The sequence below is a fragment of the Chiloscyllium plagiosum genome, unplaced genomic scaffold (assembly GCF_037043375.1).
Source record: "Chiloscyllium plagiosum isolate Xiang-an unplaced genomic scaffold, Cpla_swu_hap1 HiC_scaffold_3, whole genome shotgun sequence".
Classification (NCBI taxonomy): Eukaryota; Metazoa; Chordata; class Chondrichthyes; order Orectolobiformes; family Hemiscylliidae; genus Chiloscyllium; species Chiloscyllium plagiosum.
In genome coordinates, this window is record NW_028270141.1 from 112,876,908 (window position 1) to 112,904,902 (window position 27,995).

Here is a 27,995-nt window from a genome sequence, read left to right on the forward strand (position 1 = left end):
GGAGGTAGATTACACCTGGAATTTGGTGAACAGTTTTAATTCCTCTATCTAAGGAAACGTATACTGGAGGCAGTCCGTAGAAGATTCACGAGATTGATTCTGGGTTTGGAGGGATTAACTTAAGAGCAGAGGTTGAATAGGTTGGACCAGTAACTTTACTGAGCAGTAACTTTATTGAAACGTGCAAGGCTTATGGTAGATATGGAGAGGTTGTTTCCCATTGTGGGAGAGTCTCAGATCAGAGGGTCTTACCTCAGAAGAATGGGTTGGTCGTTTAAGACAGATATGAGGAGGATTTGATCTCCCAGAGGATAGTGAATCTGGGCTGTCCTTTACCACTTAAGGTTATAGAAGCTGAGTTGTTCAAAATATTCAGGACTGAGACCAGATAGATTTTTAATCAGTAAGGGTTATGCAGAAAATTCAGGAAAGTAGAATTGAGGATGTAGATGAACACATGAACACATTCAATGCTCAAGAAGAATTGATAGGCTGAATGGCCCAATTCCCAGGTCTTATAATCTTCCTATCTCCATCCTCATCAAGTGTGTGGCATAAAGACCCAAGGATGCTTTTGCCACTCCATGGACAATTGAGACCCTTAAATGGTCAATTAATAGGCACCTAACCACATCATAGGTAGAATCATAGAGAAACAGAACGGAAACAGACCCTTCGGTCCAACCCGTCCATGCCGACCAGATATCCCAACCCAATCTAGTCCCACCTGCCAGCACCTGGCCCTTATCCCTCCAAACCCTTCCTATTCATATACCCATCCAAATGCCTTTTAAATGTTGCAATTGTACCAGCCTCCACCACTTCCTGTGGCAGCTCATTCCATACATGTACCACCCTCTGCGTGAAAAAGTTGCCCCTTAGGTCCCGTTTATATCTTTCCCCTCTCAACTTAAACCTATGCCCCCTAGTTCTGGACTCCTTCAACCCAGGGAAGAGACTTTGTCTATTCATCCTATCCATGCCCCTCATAATTTTGTAAACCTTGAAAAGGTCACTCCTCAGCCTCCGACCCTCCAGGGAAAACAGCCCCAGCCTGTTCAACCTCTGCCTTTAGGTCAACTTCTCCAACCCTGGCAACGTCCTTGTAAATCTTTTCTGAACCCTTTCAAGTTTCACAACATCTTTCCGATAGGAAGGAGACAAGAATTGCACGCAATATTCCAAAAGTGGCCTAACCAATATCCCGTACAGCCACAACATGACCTCCCTACTCCTGTACTCAATATCTGACCAATAAAGGAAAGCATATCAAACAACTTCTTCATTATCCTATCTGCCTGCGATTCCACTTTCAAGGAACTATGAACCTGCACTCCAAGGTCTCTTTGTTCAGCCACATTCCCTAAGACCTTACTAATAAGTGTATACGTCCTGCTAAGATTTTGCTTTCCCAAAATGGAACACCTCGCATTTATCTAAATTAAACTCCCCCTGCCACTTCTCAGCCCATTGGCTCATCTGATCAAGATCCTGTCGTAATCTGAGGTAACCTTCTTTGCTGTCCACTACACCTCCAATTTTGGTGTCATCAGCAAACTCACTACTATACCTCATATGGTCACATCCAAATCATTTATATAAATGACGAAAAGTAGTGGGCCCAGCACCGATCCTTGTGGCACTCCACTGGTCACAGGCTACCAGTCTGATCGTTCATCCACCACTAATTTTTACTCGATGGTGGCCACAAAGGGAGCACAAGTAACCAAAGGATATGAGGGTGGGGAAGTGGAATGGCAGAAAGGGGATCTGCTCAGAGGTACTGATCGATGACCCATTCTCTGATTTACTGCCTGCGCCTTGATAGGCAGAACTCACAATGGATGGCAGCTCACCCAGTATCCTGATGTGTGCCTGATTGGCCCTTAATTCAGCTGATCATCTCTAAAAGGTGTGGAGGTGGCAGTGTTGGACTGGGGTAAAAGAGAAGGTGGTGGTGAACTGCCCTCTTGAACCATTCCAGTCGACCTGCTGTGAGTTGAACTACAATGCCCTTAGGGAGGGAATTCCATGATCTTGACCCAGTGACAGTGAAGGAATGGTAGTGAAATTTTTCCAAGTCAAGACAGCTGGTGGTGTTCCCAAGTGTCTGTGCTGCCCTTGCCCTTTTACCCTTTTAAGTGGAAATGGTTGTGGGTTTGGAAGGGTGTATGTATGTGTATGTGTGTGTGTGTGTGTGTATGGGGGGGGGGGGGGTTGGGAGCATTGGTCAACAGTCACAGGCATGTAGATGATTTGTCACAGTCAGGGGTAAAGTGATACAATTTTCTTGCTTTTATTTCCAAGATGCAAGGTTGTAAGTGGAGCAGAGGATTCAGGAGAAGTCTGGAGATTAGCTCACTCATACAAGCCCTTAAATCAGGAATAAAATAATGTCGCTGCTGAAGAACTGCAGCATAAAAAACAACAGAAAATGCTGGAAATACTGAGTCAAGTTGAGGATTTAAACTCTGTTCCCCTCCACAGATGCTTGCCAATCTTCTGAGCATTTCCAGTATTTTCTGTGTTTTTTCCTTAAATTGAGAATAGTGCTTTTGACAGTTTGTTCTGAGGAGAGGGAGCTTCAGCATTACTGGAAAAAGACCCTTTATTGGTGCTTTTCTTCTTGTACTCATCAGGATAATTCACAAGACTATTAATTCAAAGGGAAAGCCAACCTTTACATGACGGTGACTTGTGAGTGTTCAGCATGTTGCCTCTGATTTATAAAGCTGTTACCATGAAGAATGTACCAATTAATAATGATTGATAGTTAACAATCCGGCTGTTTCACCTCAATAACAGTGTCTGTTTCAAGTGAACAAAGTAGGTGATAGCCATTTGCTAGTTCATTTCTCAGGGCACTAGTCTGACCATTCTAGACCAAAGCCTGGCTGTTAACTGACAGTCATCATGAATTGGTGCATTCTCTACATCAGTAAATGCCTTTGCCATTTAGAGCTGACTTGCCAACCACTCAGCCCTCCTCTTATGTGTCAGAAATGTTGGTGTTCCCCTTGATTTGGTATTCTTGTAAATTGGCCTGATGAGTGCAAAATGTTTTTACGCACTGTATTTTTCTTCCATAGTATGAACATTCTATATTTGCAAACAGCTAAAAGTTAATTGCCCAGGGTTCTTTATGATTGTCAACTCTGGGAGTAGAGGGAGAATCTCTGAAAACATGACAGTTCAGAAAGGGATAGAAAGGAGTGAGGCCTAGGTGTTAAATCAGATTGTGTTGGTCACTTATAGTTATGAGCTCAAAAGCCAAAGGTTTTACATTTTGATGTAAAACTAGCAAGCAAAATGAGGGTAAACTCAGGTTACAATGAGTAAAAGTTCAGTTTTGGAACTATTTAAAAGAAAGCAAATTCTATCATGCAGAGAATGCTTATTCAGTCCATTCTTTGTAAAGATTTGACTTGATTTTAATTTTGATTTTATTGTGAAACATTCTCAAGTACAGAAGTACAGGAGTACAGTGAAAAGTGTATAATGTCGCCACACAAGGTGCCATCTTAGGTGCAAGTACCTAGATACAAAAAGATAGAAAGAAAAATCAAAGTTAAAAGTTAAACGTTCACATGATAGACCATTCAAGATATATTCACGTGACTGATGTATATCATTTGACAGGTGTTCAATGCTATGATTTTTGTGTGACACCATTATTTCTCAAGATTTTGAGCAGTTAAAGGTGAACTTCAGACCTATGTGTATCTAAGGTCCACTAACTGGTAGCAAATCAAAAACTGTAGTGATTACACTCACTACTTTGTATCATGTTCCCAAGAACACTTTGTTGGTAACAATCCCACTATAAAAAGGAAGTATCCTCTAACCCTCAATGAACAAAAGCACATGAGATCTGTTGCATATGCATATGAAACACATGATACAGTTATTTGTGACAGGAACTCTTTTGACTTTTGCTCATTGTTTAATATTGGGGTACTAGTATTCATCAGAGTACAGTCTAGTTGCCGAAATATTGACCTCCCATTGCTACACGTCTGCAGGATTGCTTTCAGTCTGCAGGATTGGTTAAGGGACAACTTACAGCTTATCCTTCAGGAGTTTTGTAACCAATATTACGTTGTTTCATGGTTTTGTTTCTTATTTCAAGACTAATTGCATCTTTCTCTTCTCTTTCTGTCCACAGAAAGCTGATCTTGCAGTTGCACCCTTGACTATCACCTACGTCCGAGAGAAGGTCATTGACTTCTCAAAGCCATTCATGACTCTGGGAATAAGTATTTTGTACCGAAAGCCCAACGGTACAAACCCTGGCGTTTTCTCCTTCCTGAATCCTCTCTCCCCTGATATCTGGATGTATATTCTGCTGGCTTACTTGGGTGTCAGTTGTGTGCTGTTTGTCATAGCCAGGTAACATGATGCCTTCAGTGAGTTTTGGCAATGCCACTATGTTTTTGCAAATGTTGTCAAAAGTCACTGATTTTTTTTTGTTGGTTTTGTCCCCCTTTTGTTTTGACACCTCTGTGCTGTTTGTCATCTCTGTCTGAGGAAAACACTTGCTAATAATGGGGAGGGGAAATGCCTGATTTTCAGGAAAACATTTTGACTGGGTTTCTGGTATAGGTAAGCATGCTAGACCAGTATCTCTTGTTTAGTCCCCCTACTGTGCAGCTGACATTGTGTAAATGATGAATACTGTCCCGAAGAAAAATGAAGGCAGTTAATTGAATTTTACACATTACACCATTTCATTGCACACATGGTCTGAAGAATAGAAAATGTGATTTCACAGAAAACGTCTTAAGAGAGGCAATTAATTAGTCATAGCAGGGTTTTTGTGTGGAACAGGCAAAGCAGCAGAGAGACGGTAGTTTATCATGCAGCGCTGACAATTAAGAAAACTATGCACCCAACCCCCACTGTTACCGAGAAATGCTTTTCACCTTGCTTCAAATGCATGTTCTTGAACATGATGCAATTGCTGCAGTTATATACTGCACCAGCTAGTGCAGGACTGACTGACTACATTTTTAAGATTAATGTGGGTAAGGAGCTGTGCTTTATATATTATATCATGCAAGAGTCTTGCTGAGTATGTACTAAAATAAAAATAGTGGCACTGGTCATTCCTCCATGCTGAGTATTTTCTGTTGTTCATAAAGTTTAGCAAACAGATCAGAAAAGAATGGGGAAGTTTCAGAAAGCAATTCCGTGCCCATTTGTCCTTTCTGTATTCTATACAGAATCAATTAGCTCTGCAGTAACAATTGTATGCACAGAACTGCATGCACACAGCAACTTGTAGGTTTAGGAGCAAATTATTGCAGATGCTGGAATCTGTACTGAAAACAAATAAATGCTGGAAGTTACAGTGCATCAGACAGCATCTATGGAGAGAAAGCGAGCTAATGTTTTGCGTCTAGATGACTCTTCATCAACTCTGATAAAGAGTCATCTACACTCAAAATGTTAGCTTGCTCTCTCTCCATGGATGCTGCTTGACCCACTGTGATTTCCAGCATTGTTTGTTGTCAATGTGTGAATTCTCCTTAAAATAGACTGCTGTTGCAACAAACCTGTAAAACTCCCAATCAGCCAGAATTTAAAATGTCAATAATAGAAACTTCATTCTGTGCAAGTAAAAATTGAGCCATTGACAGAAGAGTATGCAGTTTAAAAAAAGATTATAATAACAGCATAAAGCTATCAATCATATACAGTTTTCCCTTTTCCACAGCTGTGCCAATAAGGGTAATTTTTTTCTGGGAGAAGAAAGTGCTGAAATTTCTATTTTTACCTCAGATCTCCAGCATTCGCAATACTTCACTTTTATCCTTTTATGGGATTCCAGGCTCTCAGCCAAGCTTCACTATGCATCCTTTGCTGAGAGCACCGATACTCATAGACTTGCCTTCTCGACATGGCTGGGGAGAAGCGAATTATCAAACACTTTGCATTTAAGCATCCAATATCTAATAACTAATATCTTTGAGGAAGTCTTCAGCATAGGTTTCAATTCCATCCCACTTTGTGGCGCAGGGGAATGTAATCAGGTTGTAAAGGGGCTGGTGGGCTCACGGCACCACTTCACCTACAGCCTGATGACATCTGTGGTGTGGCCAGAAGGCTTGTGGGTGGCTTTCCTATCCTGCCGTCAATTGACACCCTTGGATATCCAATTGATGCCCAGTTAAGGGCCTCATCCCGCTGGTGGCTGATATTAATACTGCAGGATGGGAACCTCATTCCAAGGCACTCAAAACCTGATCGAGAGTCCAGCATGCATCTAGTATAGGTATGCAGGGAGCCACCCTGCTGCTGAACCTTCACTGTTTCCACTCTCCATCCTGGCATCACTCATACTAGCCTGAATCTCTCCTTGACCCTTGCTTTCACTGCCATTCAGTGGAGTTCCTGGCCTCTGATTGGCTGACAGTTCCTAGAAGGCAGGACTTCCCTGCACCCAGCATCTCTGCTCCTGCAGAAACCTGTTTGGTTAATTGCCTGTCTGGTACTTAATTTGACAAAGAAGGGGACCTCGGCTGGCTTCTCAGCAGACCAGCTGACCATTAAAAGGGTGGCACAGTGACTCAATGGTTAACACTGCTGCCTCACACCACCAGAGACCGGGTTCAATTCAACTGTCTATGTGGAATTTGCACATTCTCCCTGTGTGTGGGGGTTTCCTCCGGGTGCTCCAGTTTCCTCCCACAGTCCAAAAATGTGCAGGTCAGGTGAATTGTCCAGGCTAAGTTGCCCATAGTGTTAGGTGCATTAGTCAGAGGTAAATATGGGGTAGGGGAATGGATCTGGGTGGGTTACTCTTCAGAGCATCGGTGTGGACTTGTTGGGCCGAAGGGCCTGTTTCCATACTGTAGGGAATCTAATCTTAAAAAAAACCCTCCCTTTTCCTCATCTGCTGTATGACTTGAGTAATTTTCTTGCTTCAAGTGTGGTTGTTGCCTTAATGCCTCAGTGCACGTCAACTGAAACCTGCAAACTGACACTTAGGAAAGTGGTTTTCATTACTCCAATGAAAGTGGGAATCATTGGCACGGTCAACATTTATTGCCCATCACAAATTTCCCTTGAGCTGGTGGGGCCACTTCTGAGGGTTGTTAAAAGACAAACAATTTCTATTTGTCTGGAGTCACATGTAATCTAGACCAGATGGCAGATTTCCATCCCTGACATGCATTAGTGAGCCAGATCAGTTTTTATGACACTGGTCTCAAGCTCACCATTACACTGGCTAATTTAAATAAATAGGAAACAATTTCATTTGTATTTAGTTATACTTTAATGAGAAACATTGTATTGCTGTTCCTGAAACATTAGTTATGTCCCTTTATATTTGTTATTAACTATGATAATTCCTGTTAATGTAATATTCCTGACAAATGTATAGGCTACTGATGCCCCTTTAGTACAACAGTATTTTAATTCAGTGTTAACTGAAACAAACTGAGGCAAAGAAAGATGAGGTCCATTGGGCACTATAATTCAGCTTCATATTAAGTCACTTGTTTACATTAATTCCTGCCTGTTCGTTTGTCCAAGTACTTAGTCTGCAAACTTCTCTTCCGGATGCCCAAGCATCCCTGTACAAGGGTAGGGTAACTGTTTATGAATGGACAAATGAGGAACAAAAGTAAGCCATTCAGTCTTTCAAATCTGCTTTGCCACTTTATTTGTTTATGACTGAACCAATTATGACCTTTACTTTCCTGCCCACCCCCACATCCTTTGACTCCCTTGTCAGTCAAGAATCTATTATTCTCAGCAGTAAAAATAACCAGTGACCCCTCCCCCACCCCAATCTCCTGTACATCATGGTTTCTGTCCCTGAATGCATGAGACTAACCTTGTGTGACTGCCATATATTGAATCAGTTCATCTTGAATATGAAGGCCCTCACCTCTTGAATAACCCTCCAGTCCCCCTTATTTAGCCTCACAGATTATTACCTAAGCAAGGTGCCAAAAGGCCACTTCTATTCCCAGACAGCACCCTAGGACAGGCCTCCATAGTTTGGATTCATGCTTAACAGTTAGGAGCATAAAATCTTGTGAGTCGATATATTCACTGAATAATTTATTAAGGTGTGAAACAAATGGTCCCCTGGAGAAAGTCACTTTTGTTTAAATTTCATGCTGTAATTACTGGCAGTATTGAAAAAAGAGAAATGAGAAAAAAAATGATACTGTAACTTTAGCAATTTGTCAAACTACCTCTCTTTTCTTTAGCAGTTTTGCACAATTTTCAAAGACTGAGCCACATGACATGTATTTCATGCTGGGCTCTCCCATCAATCAAAGTGAAGCTAATTTTGTGACACTGCCATTGCACACCATGACTATTCTTTCAGATGCTTAGCAAACAAAGCTATCTGGAATCAATGAAAATGCAAGTCTCTGTACTATTCAGTGTTGACCTGCCAACCCACTGTGTCTAGACGTCCGACATGGGTGAGAACACGCTCAGGCTTTGATTAGGATTGGAACTGTGCTCCATGCTGCTGAGATTCTTAGCAAGCTAACCAGCCTGTTGCTGAGCAGGCAAGGCACCCTGAAAATGCCATGATGAATTTAAGCGAACTCTAATGAATTCCAGAATGTTTTAAAATGACAAAAACAGTAATGGTGCTGAGATATTTGCATTTTTAAGATCTGTGAAAATGTTCGTCATTTGACAGGTGATCCCTTGCTCACTTTTAGCTGCTATTTCTTTGATTTATTCTCCTTCTCCTTCCATTTTCTACTCTCTCTCCTCTGTGGAACACTTACTAAGATCTTGATTTCCTTTCTTGGGTCACGTGCGCAGACTGAGGGAAAACCCAGCTCCGGGAAGCTGACTTCTAGAAATGGTCACCCATACTCAACATTTTCAGTTTGGGTGATGGGTTGGCTGGTTTAGAAGATAGTCCAAATGGCCAGAAAGACCCAAGGAGGCTGCCCGTTCCTAAGATGGGCTGGGTGGAAAGCCTGCCTGAGGGAACTAGCACTGTAATGAAAGTTAAAATAAAGGAATGATATATTCAAAATTTCTCTAATCTTCACACCTTAAACCACAAGCACCCATGCAAACAGGAGAAAAAAATAAGTTCTTTGACTTAAAGTTCCAAATCGCAGAGTATATTCTATTTGGCAAAACACTTTCATTCATAAAATAAAACACATTTTAGCAGGTATTAACAGTACTTGACACTTGTTGACAGGTTGACATTTCTTAACAGTCCTTGAAACTTCTTGACAAATAGTCATCACCTCACACTTATTGGCAAGTTCCAATCCCAAGAGTATGGTGCCCTCACTCCCATTTCAGTGGTGCCTTGGAACAATATCAATGTAAGCTTTTTAATTTTCTACACTCGCAAAACAAAATAATTGCATGAAGGACAGACTTGCTTTAATTTCACACTCTGTTTCCCCAATCCCATCTCAATGTAGATGAGATATGTTGGGTCTGGGTGTTTCATTTTGAATTCCAGATATGTACTAGTATTTTCACCGCAACAGAAAGGCACTCCATTCATCTGAGCCCAAGTGTCAGCCTGAGTCTTGCTATTGTGGAAATAGGCTGTGAGTTTAAAGTCCTGTCTAAACTTTGACCTCCAAAACTTGGATGTGAATGCAGCTTTGACCTTGACTTGTTTGTGAAGCTGCCTTTTGGATGACTCATTTCCTTCTGTGTATTCAGTTTTTCAAGAAATTGACTGCACAAAGTGAGACCCTGTCGACACATCGGATGGAAGGTATTGAAGGTGGTGGGGTCAGTGTCATGGGCTGAAGATCTGGGGGAGAACCCCACACTGTCTCTTTTCAGAAAGCGCTGCCTCATGCTGTATCACTCAGGCACTTTATAGACAGTGATGGGCCTTTCCCCAGGATCAAGAACACTAGGAGCAGAAGTCCCACCCATCCAGAACTGTCAGTGAATCAGAACTGGCTGTGACCAGCGAGACAACCACTCAACCCCCCCCCCCCCCACACCCTGTGATTGGGGGCGGAACACAGTTGAGTGATGGTGGAAAGGTTGTCCCAAGTGAGATAACAAGAGATGATCAACAACAAGTTTATGTGTTGGCTCTCAAACCACTCCCACTTCATAAACCAACAGTCCTCTCATCTCCTCCATTGGGACCTCATAAGAAAAGATACCATGGTTTTCTTGTGATGCTCCTGGCGGGGTGAGGTGTGTTCACACAAGTGGTGGAGACATGAGGTCCAAATAAACATTATCTTGAGGATTCTAATCTGTGCTGGCCTGAGAAGATTTTCAATCCTTTAATTTTCAGTGCTTTCATACACTTCATGTTTTTATTGACAAGCCTGTATTTTTTCTGTAAATATAGTTGAATTATAATCTGTTGAGTCAGATACGACTACACATACACGTCCAGAAGCATTAATTAAATTTTATTTGTGACAAACCTCACATATTTCAGCAAAACAGCAACATTGACCATTGCATTTGGGAGAATGTGACATTGAAGAAAACATGTCTATCAAAACATTTTGGTTGGCATAGCTCATGTGACAGAGATAATCAAACTTTTGCTCTTCTGTGAATGCTTCTTTCTGTGCCAATGCAGATATTTTCCTTTTAAATCCTTTCTTATCGCTGTTGGGTTGAATTCAGCACCCTACCTGAGCTGGATCTTCTCCTTGTCCCCTATGCTTGATATAAACTTTATTACTGGAAGAAATGTATGACCAAACAGACACTTCCTGCTGAGTTGACAATCTGGTATCTTTGCAATTTGTATCAGAAAGAAGCAGTTCTGCATTCATTCTGCAGTCAATTGTTGTTCAGTCAAGTGGATCTGCTAACCATGAGACTGAATGCTATTTATTCTTAAAATCCTGTCAGGTTCCAAATTTGCTTGACTCATCTTGCTATGTAAGGCCTCATTGAAGAGATCTACACTATTAGTTTTCTAACCTCAGCACTCTTACCATCTTCAAACCATAGATTTCACTTCCTTATCCATTTTCTTCTTCAAAGACCTGATGTTTAAACATTTCCTTGCAGACATGTAAATCACTGATTAAAGTAGATTGTATTAAGACAGTGTTACTTCAGGATTATATTATCCTGTTTGACAAATAAAAGTTCAAATTTACACTTACATCAAACAAAACATTGCAGTGTTAAACCAACAGGTGCCATGATCAACCAAGTCACTGAAGAATTTTGGTGCCAACTTGTTTAATCCTTTTCGTTCTGGTCCATTATATTCACCTAAATTATTGCCCAAACTTTAGTTTCCTTGTTAAACATTTGGCCAATTAACAATATCTATCATCTTCATGCATTGCTCTGAAAACAATGAACAGAATCATATAGCCCTTCAACAACATAGGTTACCGCGAGATTGTGGCCAAAGAATGCAAAAGTCCAGCATGGCTCATCTTGACCTGAGCAATAATTAACTGCATTTTTTGTGTTTTTTCCATGCAGCGAGGTGAGTTTCTCACCAGGCTATGGTGAGTTGCTAATTAAGGGTGGTTTTGTTAAACACCAAACTAATACCACGATTCACTTCCTTAATATTCAGATTCCTATCTTTCCAAATGTGCTAAACAACTTAGACATCAAGAATTCAAGACATTGAGGTTGGAGCTGGTAGCTTGTGACTTCAGCTTGCTGTTCTTTCCAAAGAACCTTCGTGTTGGACACTGGGCACCCGCATCTCAAGGCAGGCTCCATAGTCCCAGGCCACAATACTCATCATCCACAGAAACTGTCATCCAACTTATACCAGCGTCTAAGATTATGCCTCATGGCATATCTCTGATCCAGTTCCAGAATGCTTTTGCACTTCAGTGCTGCACCTTGGGCTGGACAAGCACGATTATGTAATGACGTTGCAAGGACATTTTGTGCTCACTGGCACACACCCAACTCATGGACTGGACCAGGCTGTATTCCAGCCTGTTCAATTGCTGTCATAGCACATACTCACTCTGACCCTATTTGGATGTTCACAACAATCTCTGCCTTGCATTTCCTTGTCTTGCTTTGCATTTTTGCATTTTGCTCCCTAAACCAGTGATTCCAGGCTCATAGTACTGTGGTTTTGCCTTGTCATTTAGCACACGTACAAAACCATGTACCTAGTTATGGTTGTCAGCAGGCCTCATTCATGTCAAGGGAGATATCCTTCAGTCAATAGCTCCAAGACAGTAAATCAAGAGCATCCTCCAGTCCAGGGATTGGACATGATCAAAGTCAAGAGTGTGATGCTAGAAAAGTGCAGCAGGTCAGGCAGCATCCAAGGAGAAGACTTCCTGACCTGCTGTGTTTTTCCAGCACCGCATTCTCGACTCTGATCCCCAGTATCTGCAGTCCTCACTTTCTCCTATTGGACATGATCAGTCAGCCACTCATTGCAGGATCTTGTCCACAAAACTGTGATTTCCTTAATTTAAGAAACATTTTATTGTCGAAAAAATATACATTCCATGATTTCAAAGCCAGAGATAGTTTTGGAGTGCGCCTTTCCCTTAAGACAGTTCCTATCTAATAGTAACACCACTTATCTAATAGTAACACCAAGGAGCTCTATCGAAACTAAGGCAAATTAATTGACGGAGAAGCAGGAGGCATAGTTCCAAAGGTAGAGCCCTCCATGAACCATTAGAAGTCACTTAATAGAAGGAAATGCAAGTTGAAGGAAATGGAATTTGGAAGCCAGTCATTACAGCCAAAGAAGCAGTCCAAGAGTTCCTCAGGGAATTATCCTTAGTCATTCATTTTCAACAGCTTCATCAAAGATTTTTGCATCTTAATGGGAGACTGTTTGATGATTATTCTACAATATTAATGCCCATTCTCAATTTCTGCAGTCACTGAACAATGCCAATCCTGCTCTACATTGAACCGGATAATATTCCAGCTTTAGCTGACAGATGGTAGGTAAAATCATGCCAAGTGTGGACCAGCTCAAACAAAAGAAAACTGTCCAACCATTTTATGAACATGATGAGCAGTACCATGACCTGATTCAGCCCCATCTTGGTGGACACCACTTACCAGAAGACAAAGTGAATGAATCACATTGCCTGAAGTGAATGAATCATTCAAAACCGTGCTTTTAAAAGCAGGGCAAAGAAGTCAGACAATAGACAATAGGTGCAGGCGTAGGCCATTCTGCCCTTTGAGCCTGCACCATCATTCAATATGATCATGGCTGATCATCCTTAATCCTGTTCCTGCCTTATCTCCATAACCCTTGATTCCACAATCCTTGAGAGCTCTATCCAACTCTTTCTTAAATGAATCCAGAGACTGGGCCTCCACTGCCCTCTCGGGCAGAGCATTCCACACAGCCACCACTCTCTGGGTGAAGATGTTTCTCCTCATCTCTGTCCTAAATGGTCTACACCGTATTTTTAAGCTGTGTCCTCTGGTTCGGCACTCACCCATCAGCGGAAACATGTTTCCTGCCTCCAGAGTGTCCAATTCTTTAATAATCTTATATGTCTCAATCAGATCCCCTCTTAGTCTTCTAAACTCAAGGGTATACAAGCCCAGTCGCTCCAGTCTTTCAGTGTAAGGTAATCCCGCCATTCCAGGAATTGACCTCGTGAACCTACGCTGCACTCCCTCAATAGCCAGAATGTCTTTCCTCAAATTTGGAGACCAGAACTGCACACAATATTCCAGGTGTGGTCTCACCAGGGCCCTGTACAGCTGCAGAAGAACCTCTTTGCTTCTATACTCAATCCCTCTTGTTATGAAGGCCAGCATGCTATTAGTTTTCTTCACTACCTGCTGTACCTGCATGCTTACCTTCATTGACTGGTGTACAAGAACACCCAGATCTCTTTGTACTGCCCCTTTACCTAACTTGATTCCATTTAGGTAGTAATTTGTCTTCCTGTTCTTGCCACCAAAGTGGATAACCATACATTTATCCACATTGAAGTGCATCTGAGCACTCACCTAACTTGTCCAGGTCACCCTGTAATCTCCTAACATCCTCCTCACATTTCACCCTGCCACCCAGCTTAGTATCATCAGCAAATTTGCTAATTTTATTACTAATACCATCTTCTATGTCATTAATATATATTGTAAAAAGCTGCGGTCCCAGCACTGATACCTGTGGTACCCCACTGGTCACTGCCTGCCATTCCAAAATGGAGCCATTTATCACTACTCTTTGTTTCCTGTCAGCCAACCAACTTTCAATCCAAGTTAGTACTTTGCCCCCAATACCATGCTCACTAACGTCCTCTGTGGGACTTTATCAAAAGCTTTCTGAAAGTCCAGGTACACGACATCCACTGGATCTCTGTCGTCCATCTTCAGAGTTACATCCTCAAAAAATTCCAGAAGGTTAGTCAAGCATGATTTCCACTTCATAAATCCATGCTGACTCTGACCTATCCTGTTACTACTATCCAGATGTGTCATAATTTCATCCTTTAATAGACTCCAGCATCTTTCCCACCACTGAGGTCAGACTAACTGGTCTATAAATTCCTGCTTTCTCTCTCCCACCTTTCTTAAAAAGTGGTACAACATTAGCCACCCTCCAATCCGCAGGAACTGATCCCAAATCTATCGAACTCTGGAAAATAATCACCAAAACATCCACGATTTCTCGAGCCACCTCCTTCAGTGCCCTGGGATGTAGACCATCAGGCCCCGGGGACTTATCAACCTTCAGACCTAACAGTCTCTCCAACACCAATTCCTGGCAAATATAAATTCCCTTAAGTTCAGGTCCTTCAGCCACTGTTACCTCAGGGAGATTGCTTGTTTCTTCCCCAGTGAACACAGATCTGAAGTACCAATTCAATTCTTCTGCCTTTCTTTGTTCCCCGTAATATATTCCCCTGTTTCTGTCTTCAAGGGCCCAATTTTAGTCTTAACCATTTTTTGCCTTTCACATACCTAAAAAAGCTTTTACGATCCTCCTTTTTGGCCAGTTTACCTTCGTACCTCAGTTTTTCTCTGCGTATTTCCTTCTTAGTAATCCTCTGTTGTTCTTTAAAAGCTTCCCAGTCCTCCGTTTTCCCACTTATCTTTGCTATGTTATACTTTTTCTCTTTTAACTTTATGTTTCTTACCTTCCCTCGTCAGCCACGGCCACCCATGCCTCCTCCTAGGATCTTTCTTCCTTTTTGGAATGAACTGATCCTGCATCTTCTGCATTATACACAGAAATATCTGCCATTGTTCCTCCACTGTCATCCCTGCTAAGGTATTGCACAATTGAATTTTGGCCAGCTCCTCCCTCATAGCTCCATAGTTCCCTTTATTTAACAGAAATATTGTTACTTCCGATTGTACCCTCTCCCTCTCAAATTGCAGATTGAAGCTTATTGTATTATGGTCACTACTTCCCAATGGCTCCTTCACTTCGAGGTCCCTGATCAATTCTGGTTCGTTGCACAATACCAGATCCAGAATTGCCTTCTCCCTGGTAGGCTCCAGCACCAGCTGTTCTAAGAAACCATCTCTGAGGCACTCCACAAAGTCTCTTCCTTGATGTCCAATACCATCCTGATTCTCCCAGTCTATCTGCATGTTGAAATCCCTATAATAACTGCAGTAACATCTTTGTGACAGGCCAATTTCAGCTCCTGATTCAACTTACATCCGACATCCAGATTACTATTTGGGGGCCTGTAAGTAACTCCCAAGAGGGTCTTTTTACCCTTAGAATTTCTCAGCTCTATCCACACTGACTCTACATCCCCTGATTCTAGATCCCCCCACACAAGGGACTGAATATCATCCCTTACCAACATGGCTACCCCACCCTCTCTGCCTGTCAGTCTGTCCTTACGATAGCACGTGTAGCCTTGAATATTCATTTCCCAGGCCCTGTCCACTTGAAGCCACGTCTCAGTTATTCCCACAATATCGTATCTGCCAATTTCCAAAAGAGCCTCAAGCTCATCCATCTTATTTCTAATGCTTCGTGCATTAGTACGAAATGTATAGTATTTTTAATTTGTTACTGCCCTCACCCTTTCCATCAACTCCTATTTCACTCAACCTTACAGCATGATCCCTTTTTGAGTTTTCTGCCTCATTGATACCATTGCCTTTCTTGACTTCCCTTGTTCTAACTTTCCCTTCAATTTCCTTCTTAAACATCCAGTTTCCCCCCCCCCCACTACTTAGTTTAAAAGTAGCTGTGTTGCAGTAGCAAACCTGCCTGCCAGAATGCTGGTCCCTAACCTATTAAGATGCAAACCGTCTCTCTTGTATAATTTATGCTTACCACAAAACATACCCCAGTGATCCAAGAATTTAAATCCTTGCTTCCTGCACCAGTTCCCCAGCCACACATTCAAGTCCATTATCTCCCTGTTTCTGGCCTCACCAGCCCGAGGAACTGGAAGCAAACCGCAGATAACCACCCTGGACGTCCTGCTTTTCAGCCTTCTTCCTAGTTCTCCGAAGTCCCGCTGTAGTAATTTCCTCCTCTTCTTCCCGACATCATTTGTGCCGACATGTACCACCACCTCTGGCTCTTCACCTTCGTCCTTGAGGATTTCCTGCACTCTGTGGTATCTTTAACCCTGGCACCAGGAAGGCAACACACCATCCTTAAGTCCCATCTGCTACCACAAAAACCCTGGTCAGTTCCTCTCACTACGGAGTCCCCTATTACCAAGGCTCCGTGCGATGTCCAACTCTTCCGCTCTGTCTCCACGCCAACCTTTGATTGACAGACCTGGCTGCCTCGCGAACTGGCAGTGTCATCTGTTTCTACTGTTTCCAAAAGATTCAACTTGTTCCTAACAGGTACTTCCCCCGGGGTCTCTTGCACCTGTCTCCTCTCTGCCTTCCTCATCGTCTGCTCTCTTCTGGTATGGTTGATGTAATAACCTTGCTGAAGGTCTTGTCCAGAAAGATCAATGGGTACTCAGCAACAAATGACACAGCTCCTTATTCTTAAAAGTGTTTTCATTAGTTGCACACCTCTTCACCATCAAGACGGCTACAGTAAAGAAATGCAGAACGCTTACCAGTAAGGGTGATGAAATAGAAAAATCCAAGAAGGTCAACACCACCCAAGCAATGCAGACCACTTGATCACTGTCACTGATATTTCCCTTCTTCATCACTAGTGTACCTGTCACCATTATTTTGATCTGTACAGGCACTGCACAGCATTCCAACAAGCTTACGCTGATGGCATCTCCATCCTATTACTCAGCAAGATGAGAGTAGCAACTTCAATTACACACCATCACTTCTGATGTCCCATTCAAGCGATATCCCTTATATGTGTGTGAAGCATATAGAAATAATCCTTTCAATATCTAAATGATGATGGTAAGATTGCACATGTTGCCAATCCCACCAATTGCTAATAATCTGATGTTGACCCTTCATTTTGAACACTGTTAAGAATTCCAGAGTATTGACCCAGCAGTTCATAGAGTCATAGAGATGTACAGCACAGAAATAGACCCTTTGGTCCAACCCGTCCATGCCGACCAGATATCCCAACCCAATCTAGTCCCACCTGCCAGCACCTGGTCCATATCCCTCCAAACCCTTCCTATTCATATACCCATCCAAATGCCTTTTAAATGTTGCAATTGTACCAGCCTCCACCACTTCCTCTGGCAGCTCATTCCATACACGTACCACCCTCTGTGGGAAAAGGTGCCCCATAGGTCCTTTTTTACCTTTCCCCTCTCACCCTAAACCTATGCCCTCTAGTTCTGGACTCCCTGACCCCATGGAAAAGAATCTGTCTATTTTTCCTATCTATGCCCCTCATAATTTTGTAAACCTCTATAAGGTCACCCCTCAGCCTTCAACACTCCAGAGAAAACAGCCCCAGCCTGTTCATCCTCTACCATAGCTCAAATCCTCCAACTCTGGCAGCATCCTTGTAAATCTTTTCTGAACCCTTCCAAGTTTCACAACATCTTTCCAATAGGAAGGAGATCAGAATTGCATGCAATATTCCAACAGTGGCCTAAGCAATGTCCTGTACAGCCTCAACATGATGTCCCAACTCCTGTATTCAATGCTCTGTCCAATAAAAGAACGCCTTCTTCACTATCCTATCTACCTGCGACTCCACTTTCAAGGAGCTATGAACCTGCGACTCCAAGGTCTCTATGTTCAGCAACACTCCCTAGGACCTTACCATTAGTGTATAAGTCCTGCTAAGATTTGCTTTTCCAAAGTGCAGCATCTCGCATTTATCTGAATTAAACTCCATCTGCCACTTCTCAGCCCATTGGTCCATCTGGTCCAGATCCTGTTGTAATCTGAGGTAACCTTCTTCGCTGTCCACTACACCTCCAATTTTGGTGTCATCTGCAAGCTTACTAACTATACCTCTTAAGCTCATATCCAAAACATTTATGTAAATGACAATAAGTAGAGGACCCAGCACTGATCCTTGTGGCACTCCACGGATCACAGGCTTCCACTCTGAAAAACAACCCTCCACCACCACCCTCTGTCTTCTACCTTTGAGCCAGTTCTGTATCCAACTGGCTAGTTCTCCCTTATTCCGTGAGATCTAACCTTGCTAACCAGTCTCCCATGTGGAACCTTGTCGAACATCTTACTGAAGTCCATATAGATCACATTTATTGCTTTGCCCTAATCAATCCTCTTGTTACTTCTTCAAAAAACTCAATCAAGTTTGTGAGACATGATTTCTCACGCACAAAGCCATGTTGACTATCCCTAATCAGTCCTTGCCTTTCCAAATACATGTTCATCCTGTCCCTCAGGATTCCCTCCAACAACTTGCCCACCATCGACGTCAGGCTCACTGGTCTATAGTTGCCTGGCTTGTCCTTACCACCCTTCTTAAATAGTGGCACCACGTTAGCCAACTTCCAGTCTTTCGGCACCTCACCTGTGACCAGCGATGATAAAAATATCTCAGCAAGAGGCATAGCAATCACTTCTCTAGCTTCCCACAGAGTTCTAGGGTACACCTGATCAGGTCCTGGGGATTTATTCACATTTATGCGTTTCAAGATATCCAGCACTCCCTCCTCTGTAATATGGACATTTTGCAAGGTGTCATCATCTATTTCCCTACTTTCTATATCTGCCATATTCTTTTCCACAGTAAATACTGATGCAAAATACTCGTTTAGTATCTTCCCTATTTTCTGCGGCTCCACACAAAGGCTGCCTTGCTGATCTTTGTGTGGCCCTTTTCTCTCCCTAGTTATCCTTTTGTCCTTAATGTATTTGTAAAAACCCTTTGGATTCTCCTTAACTCTATTTGCCAAAGCTATTTCATGTTCCCTTTTTGCCCTCCTGATTTCCCTCTTAAGTATATTCCTACTGCCTTTATACTCTTCTAAGGATTCACTCGATCTATCCTGTCTATACCTTACATATGCTTCCTTCTTTTTCTTAACCAAACCCTCAATTTCTTTAGTCATCCAGCATTCCCTATACCTACCAGCCTTTCCTTTCACCCTGACAAGAATATACTTTCTCTGGATTCTCGTTATAAAAGCTTAAGGCAGATACTTTGACTCGTTTTCAGGATGATCACATTGTGCATCAATGATGAAGGAACATTGATGTATGTTGAAAATAACACGTGAGATTTGAGAGACTTGTACTCTTGATGTTACTGTTCTATTCTCTTGAGACTGATGCCCTGTTCTCCTCAGTGGTGGAAGTGCAGTTGAGGGTGGAGTTGTTGAAATCATTTTGTTGACTGCACTCACAATACAGGAGGGAGTGCATATTGGCAAGTGAACTGTGCTGTTGTAAATACTATTGAACTTCTTGAGTGTGTTTGCAGGTGACTGGTGAGAGTTTGAGGAGACAGATGTGAGCCCTTTTTTGCAGATTAAGCAGTCTTTGTTTCGGTTTTGTTGCCATGACACCAATATACATTTATTTCAGCTTCAGTTCTGCAAAGATTCCCAAACATGTTGCTGGGAAAATCTCACAATATAGCCAGGCAAAGTCAAGACATGTTGGCTGAGCTTTTCCTTGTTTGAACTGTCCATACTTATGTGGCACAAATCTTAGCTGCCAGTTGTCAACCAAAGCCTGGATGTTTTCCAGATATTACAGCTTTCTTTGCACTTCGCACTTCCTTTGCACAAAGGCCACATGCACTGGTCTATAATTGAAGAAGTGGGAAATGAAGCTGAATACTGTAGCAGCACCATTGACCCCACTCCTGACTTTTTTAATGGAAGGAAGGTCACTGATAAAGCATTGTAAAATGGTGGGAGCCGTGATTTTTCCTTGAGAAACTCCAGAAAACATGCGCCTTATACTGACTAAAAAAAAGCAGTGGATGCCAAGATTCCACGCCAAAAGACAATCTTATGGTATTGAAAGACAGAAAGAGATGGGGAGACAGGTTTTAAAAAACAACACAGAAGATGTTGTTCAAAAGTTTGCATCTGCGACATTTTTTAAATGGCAGTGACCACATACATTGCAGGATAATTGCAAATATTGTTCACTTATGTTCAATACTCAGATTATCATCCTGACGCCTTGTATAATTAATAAGGATTTATAACTATTTCAGAACTACAATTACATAACTGGAAACCATTGTCAAATAACCATTGTCAACCATTGTCTTTAGAAAGTCAGCTTTGCACAGATGTGATTATTTCCTTCAATGTAAGTTACATATTTTTTTTAAGGGCAAGAAAGTTTAATAAAAGTTATTGTTAAAGTAAAGTAGGCCTTTTAAAGATGACAGATTGGTACACAAAGGAACCTTAGTGAAAATACTTCCTCCAATTGATCTCTGAGTCAGAATAAAATTAAGGCTATGTCCCTAAATGCAATAACTGCTTTAAGTGTTATAATGCATGGAATGAAATGTTCAATTTTGATAGTAATAGGGATACTGTAGTTATGGAAAATGTACCCACAAAAAAAGGGTGCAGAACTACATGAGGAGGATGTTTCCAAAATGTATTCCTTTGTATTACGTGCAGGAAACTAACCCCACAATGAACTAATTCAGTAAGTGTTTTGCCAGAAGATACAATGATTGCATTTCTTCACCTGTCTTGATATCAATTCAAAGCATTTACATTTGTTTGATCATGTTTGTGGTGTATTGTTCTATTGTAGTTTCAAGGCGGTAGGGTTTCGCTTCCACAGTATTTTGATTCTGTTGAACTATTTTAAGCAATGTTGTTTGTCACATTTTCCAACTTTTGTTTGAATGGGATATTCTCTCTGTTGTTTCTTTAACCATCACCGATTTGACCTGGGTTGCACAGAGTATTTTTCTTGTCTAATCACAGTACTAATGAATGGTTCTTTTAGTATAAAATCTGGAATGTGATACAATCTTTGGGATGAGATTAATCACATAGGGCAGCAGACTTTAACAAGGTAGCATCAAGGGTCTGTTGCCCCCTCTGCTCATAAAAATGCCTCAGCAATCTTGAGGCTTAGTATGAAGAAGCAGAGAAATTGCTAAAATTAAAAAAAAACTGGAAAGAAGAGGTGAGTAATATCATAATATCACTGAGTTGGCATCTTAAGTTTGAAATAATAAATGGCTTAGCATATATTTGCTGACAGAGGTTTAAATTAAAGAGAAGTCAGGTTTTATGCAGTGTGGTGACCAGTAATCTTTCAGATACTTACTAAGAGTTCAGGACTTGAAGCAATGGTGAAAAGCACAGTGGCTAAAATATTCTATGGATGTTACTGGCAATATGAACACCTAAAGTAATGAGCAGCAACTGTCATCTAAGTTGGTTCAGAATATGCACCTGCTTATTTTTTATTCATCATCTCTGAGGATAAATTAGGTAAGTTATTCCCTCTTTCCCCTTTCGTCTGTGAGGTTGGAGATAAAAGGAACTCTTCTGTCAAGTTTTGAGATTTTTATCATAAAGAATAAATGATGTACTCTTACAAGCAAGATTATTTTTCAATGAAAGTAAAACAATATTCACAAATCATAATTGTTGGTTTGAAAGAAAACCTTGCTGTGCAAAGAAAACCCAGATTCTGTACATTTAATTTAGAGGAAAGCGTATACATCACAGTTTACATACAAAAAAAAATGTCATTTTATAATGTTCAGTCTACAGTGTAATCCATCAAAATCCAAGCAGTAAAGTCAATATAATTTTTCTCATTACAGGATCCTACTGTGCTTTCTAAAGCAATAGCAGAATTATGTTACTGTATTTTAGCACCGGGTTCTTTGCACTGATAACAAGGCCGAACACTGATGGTTTTAGTTCTGTTACTAAGATCTTCAGAAAAATGAAAACACTGATTTCTTTGGTTTATGATGTAATATATTAATTTTATGCATTATGGAATGAAAACAGGTATAAATGCAATCATTTTATAATCAATACCATTAGACACATGCATATAAGGTCCTACAAATAAATGTGCCCAAAGTATTTCATAGTGAGGGAATAGACATACACTGAGTGTTGGTTTTATCTTGATTAATTCACTGTATTCCTCAGACAAATATTTAGTGCCTTTTGAACATATCTGCAAGCTCTCCTATAATGTAGAAGTACAATTCATGAACAATTCATGTCTCACTTGCAGGAGTGAACTTAAATTTGTACATAGGAATAATGACAGAACAAATGCACTTGTCCATCCAGTCCTTCCCACATAATTGGAATTCTGTAATCATCTCAGAACATGTGCTCATCCAAAGAATAAAAAAAAATGCATAATCAGCTGTACCATGATGGTAAGAGTAAATTTCCTCCAGGGAAAGGCAGGTTACTCAAAATATTTTAGTATCTTTATAAGAGCTCTAACTTAAATAATATGAATTTAAACATGAATTATACCAATCCTCTTAATAGTTAGCTTTTTTGTTGCTCTGATGGTAACTGCTGACACACAGAAGTAATTGATTTGCTCAGCTCCAGTGGAGCGGTTAATACCCAGTGTATTGCCTTTTAAATCTGCTACATGCAGGGTCACCCGAAAATACTTTGTCCTAGGTCAAACAAGTAAGAAAAATGGCTGAGTGCCAAAGATTTTGAAGAGCGCTTATAACATAAATAGCTTTGGGCAGAATGAAAGTAATATACGCTCAAAGAATATTTTCCTCAAAGGATATGCTTGATCTACTTTGCACACACTTTTTTTTTGCAAATGCTTCCTTTGCTTTCATAAAGCTGTTCTGCCTGAAAATTATTAAAGAATAAGACTTATAATAATACAGCACTTTCCTGACTTCAGGATATTCCAAGATATTTTACAACCAATAAAGTCCTTTTCCTGTTATAATGGAGAAATCCAGCAGGCAATTTGCAAACAGCAAATTCCCACAAATAGAATGTGACAGCACTGAGCTCATTTGCTTTTGTGGTGTTAAATGTGGGATAAATATTGGCCACACTACACCTCATCAAAATAGTCCTTGGGCAGTTTGAAAGTAAACAGTTCCGAAGTACTGGACTCGATAAAATTAAGTCTGTTTCTCCCTCTACAGATGCTGCTAGACTTCCTGAGTTTCTCCAGCACTTTCTATTTCTGTGTTAGATTTTCAGTATCTGCACTTCCCTGTTTCATTTTACTGCCCAAGTAACATCTTCTCTGAATGATGGTCCTGGATTGGAAGAGTAGATCTTTGTTTTTAAGCCTCTAGAATGGGACGTACTTGTGGAGGATAGAGTGCTAATAGCTCACTTCATTGCCGACACAATTAAAAAGTCAATTAGGCCTGAAATTTCTGCTATCTAAGATGAACATACTTACAAACATTCAAATTAGGAGCAGAAGTAGCCCTCAAGCCTGATCTTCCACTTAACAAAATGATAAATGGATCTGATGGTTACTCTACATTCCTCCCTACCTCTGACAACCACTCGAGCCTTCGCTTAAAAGAATCTATTCTCCTCTGTCTCAAAAATATTCAAAAATCTGCTTCAACTGCCTTTTGAGAAAAAGAATTTGAAAGACTCAACACACATTGTGAGAAAAATCTTTGTCATCTTCTTTGTCTTCAATAGAAGACGCCTGATGTTTACACAGATCAGTTCAAGCTCTAGATTCATCCACAAACGGAGATAGCCTCTGCACATTAGCTAATCCGCTAGAACAAGGGAATATGCTGCTTTTAACACACAGATTCTTATTTTATAAAATAGCCTTACATGTGGCACCTTTAGGAAATTCAAATATGTAGCATCTACTGGTTCCACTTAATCTATCCTGCATGTTACCTTCTCAAGGAATGCTAACAAATTGGGTTTCCTCTACATGAAGCCATGCTGACTGGGCTTGATGATACTATATATTTCTAAATACTACAAACATGTGAACAAGGAACAGCAGTAGGCCAGTCAACCTTTCAAAACTGCTCCATCATTCAGAGCTGATCTGGTTTTACATTCAATTCTCCATACCTGCTCATTCCTGATAATCTGTCATCTCCTCCGTAATCAAGAATCTACCTATCTCTCCCTTAAAAATATTATGAAGATTCTGAATCCAATGCCTTTTGAGGAACAGAATTCCAAAGACTCACAGCCCTCAGAGAATTTTTTTCCTAATTTCTGTCTTAACTCGGGCAATCCCCTATTTTAAAGTTATGATCCCTATTTCTAGATTCTTACACAAGTGAAACATCATTTCCAAATCCACTTGGCCAAGTTCTCTCAGGATCTTATACATTTCAATTCAGTCACTTCTGAATCTTGTGTACTCCAAATGACACAAGTCTAACTTGTCTGGTCTTTCCTCATATGACAATCTGCGTATTCCTGGTATCAATCTAGTTAACCTTTCCTGAATTGCTTCCAATGCATTAACAGCCTTCTGTGCACAGTACTCCAGATGCAGACTCACCATTGCATTACATAACACAATCATAACCTTCCTAATCTCGCATTTAACTTCCCTCACAATAAGACATAAAATTTTATTAGCTTTTCTGATTACTAACCTTCGTAGATGTTCTGTATTGTTGGTGCATTCTAAAATATGGGGATGTTGAGATAGTTATTATGACAGTGCAACATTTATTGTCCCTCGTACAGTATAGAGCCTACAAAAAGGAAACATTTTGGAAAGTCAGATAAGATTTGTGAAGGGAAAAAGCAAGTCATTGAAGTTTTGGGTGCAAACATTTTTTATCTGTGAAAAGGCATATTAATATAATTAACAGGAAGAGGGGGAGTCCTGGATTGAATGATGCAATGGATCATCTCAGGCAACTAATGAATAAGCACATTATGGCATTTAGAAAAGTGGAAGGTGGAATGGACTTTCACTTCATGCCAGGGCGATAAAGTCAATGTTGTGGATTAAGGTCAGCAGAAATGATTATTAGCAGGATGTACTATGGACTAGTCACAAATTAAACTATCTTCATCTTCAACATCTAAGGAAAGAGAATATGTAAAGAGAGCTAAGTGAGTAACACTGACTAATGAAGATAATAAAGCAAAATCTTAAGATGGAACTGGTGGACTAGCAGCTACCAGATCATTTTGGTACAAATTGGCTTAAAGGATGTAATGTTTATCTTTAGTATTAATCTTCAGCATTTCAAATGCAGCATGCAAGGTATAGAATTACTTTGGTTTTTAAAATCTACATAAATCCTTGCTAAGTCAATAACATTTTTTGTGTGATCTTTCATAGTCCAGTGAGCATTAATGCAAAAGACTGAGCAGGAAATGTCAATTATCCTTTTTTCTGTAATATTCAAAGATTTTGTAGATAGTTGATGAATATCTCACAAGATTCAGGAATCCTGACAATGTAATGACACCTCTTCATATTGAGCAGTCATTATTGTAAGGTGTAAGATCAAGATATATCCTAACCATAATCTCATTGAACAGCCTGTGTACAATTGCAATTGCAATAACTGCCCATCAAAGCAAATCTATGCAAGGAACATACAACATTTCTAGCAACTAACACTGATGATTGTACTGTAAAGCCATCATTAGTACTTCATTTTTAGTGCTAAGATTTTGACATGCATGAGATTACATGTGAAACATAAAACCCATGCAGGTTTCACAATCAGAGCTGTCTCTATGCTCCACTTTCTTCTCATTGAAATCGTAAATACTTTATTTAATTTGCCCCAGTTCTAGTAGTATTGTATTCTAACTGATAATGTTAAATTCTTCTGATGAGGATATTATATTTTGCTTTTGTAAGATTTGCTTCCTCTCCTGTGCTGTGGATAGATTGCAAACAAAAAAGTCAAGAAATCACAGCAAGTTGGGCAGCATCCGTGCAGAGACAGTAAGCTAACATTTCAAGTCGAGGTGCTTCTTCTTCAAAGCTGAAGTAGATAGATTGCTATTTCTGTTAAACAGTTTCTTATTGACCGTCAACTACCAGTTATATTAAGTGTTGTGAAGCAAAAGTTGAAAATGTATACTTTTTCATAATTAAATTGATCTTAGCGTGCTGATGCTAAGTATCGAGAATGTCCATCTTGTTTAGTTCAAGGAAAATATTTTGCATGCTAGAGAATTTTGCTTTATTTTACTTTCTATTGACCTGCTAACCTAAAGGATGTTACCCTGCAGCAATATCTGATAGTATTCTTTAGGCATTTTGTAATTAAAGGCTCCAGCATAGCATAGCTAGAGGGTTTCAAAACAGAACAGCTAAAGTAGAAATTCATGCAGTATGAAAAGGAAGAGCTGGTCTGTTGGTACTGTTCATAAAGCCAATATATAATATATATTGTTGCTCTTTCAACTGCAATTTTGATTAAGGTCCATTGTATTCCCTGCAATTCCCAAAATTGCAAGAGTAAATACATTTCAAAAGTACACTTTGGGTAAAATTGCTTGGGATATCCTGAGGTTGTAAAAGGTGCTTTATAAATGAAAGCTTGTTTCCTTCTTTTCCATAGAGATAAATATGGCTCTCCATTAGTCTAAATCTAGCATGAACGCATTGTAACTCTGCCAGGAATATAGCTGCATGCCAAACTCAACATTACCTGAAATTATGCGTGTCTGAACAAAAAGAATTCAGATTGTTTTTCCAACAATACAACTTTTGTTGTTATGTTTAAACATTACCTATGTTGCTGTGATTCTGGTCGCTGTCACACCTTCTGAAGATGCACAGCTTTCGGTGAGAATGAAAACTTTGAATCTTAAATGATCTGATTTTCAAGTTATGAGTTATAAACATGAACCTGTTGCCAAAATGGCGAGCAATGAAGAAAGAGATGGTTAATGGAAGAAGTTGGATAGTTAATTCAAAGAGCAAGCATGAGGAGTGGTGAACTCTCCTTCCATATGGTATGATGCTGTGGAATGATAAACTAATGACCTGCTAAATAGTTACAAAAATGTGAGTGTATTCCCATCATTAACATTAGGAAGCACCAGATCAATCAGATTTATAGTAGCCTTACATGTGAGTGAACTCAATTTGTAGATTGTGGTGTCAAAAACTACATTTTAAAAATTAAGATTTTGGTTTTCTAGAAAATAAACCAAATTGTTTAACTGCTAAAACCCAATCATTAAAAAAAAGGAAAACAGAAATCCTGGAAATGAACAACCATATCTGAGAGTCAGGTTCTCGGGCTGAAGTTTTGAACCCTTATACAGAAGTAAATCAGATCAGAACAAATCATTGCTATCAAATCATCATTTACTTTAGAGGAAAAGATTGAAGCTCTCACAGCTAGTAGCATGCCCATGATAGAGCTACAAAGTTGCAGTCTTATCAGCTACAATTTATCTGAGGTAACTATTGAAAACATTATAGTATTAGCGCCATCCAAACTTGTGTCCACCTCAGGGGTGTTGGCGGCTAGAGTCTTCACAGGGCTTTGAGTTCTCTCACAAGATTTTGTTTGTTTCCACTGTAAGTGATCTCAGATGATGTCCTGTCCAGTGCATAAAAGGGAGAGCCAGCTAAACATGCAAGTTCAGCTGTATCCCTCAGAGTGCTGAATACAACCCTGGACAATAACATGAACTGAATAAAGAGTGAACTGAAAGAAAATATTGTTTCTTCCACAATAAAACAAGTATCATTAACTCCCCTGTAACAATGAATACATGCCAACC

The 27,995-nt window shown here is 40.4% G+C and overlaps 1 protein-coding gene across 10 annotated transcripts in view; it reads left to right on the forward strand.

Annotated features, from left to right (window-relative positions):
• The window catches only part of LOC122548404 (glutamate receptor ionotropic, kainate 2), a 451,896-nt gene that overhangs the window by 352,711 nt on the left and 71,190 nt on the right, over nt 1-27,995 (forward strand). For all 10 annotated transcript variants that reach the window (XM_043687010.2, XM_043687014.2, XM_087982615.1 and 7 more), the window contains one exon: nt 4,166-4,389. In XM_043687010.2, coding sequence (XP_043542945.1) covers nt 4,166-4,389 — 224 coding nt within the window. The remainder of the gene's footprint in view (nt 1-4,165; nt 4,390-27,995) is intronic.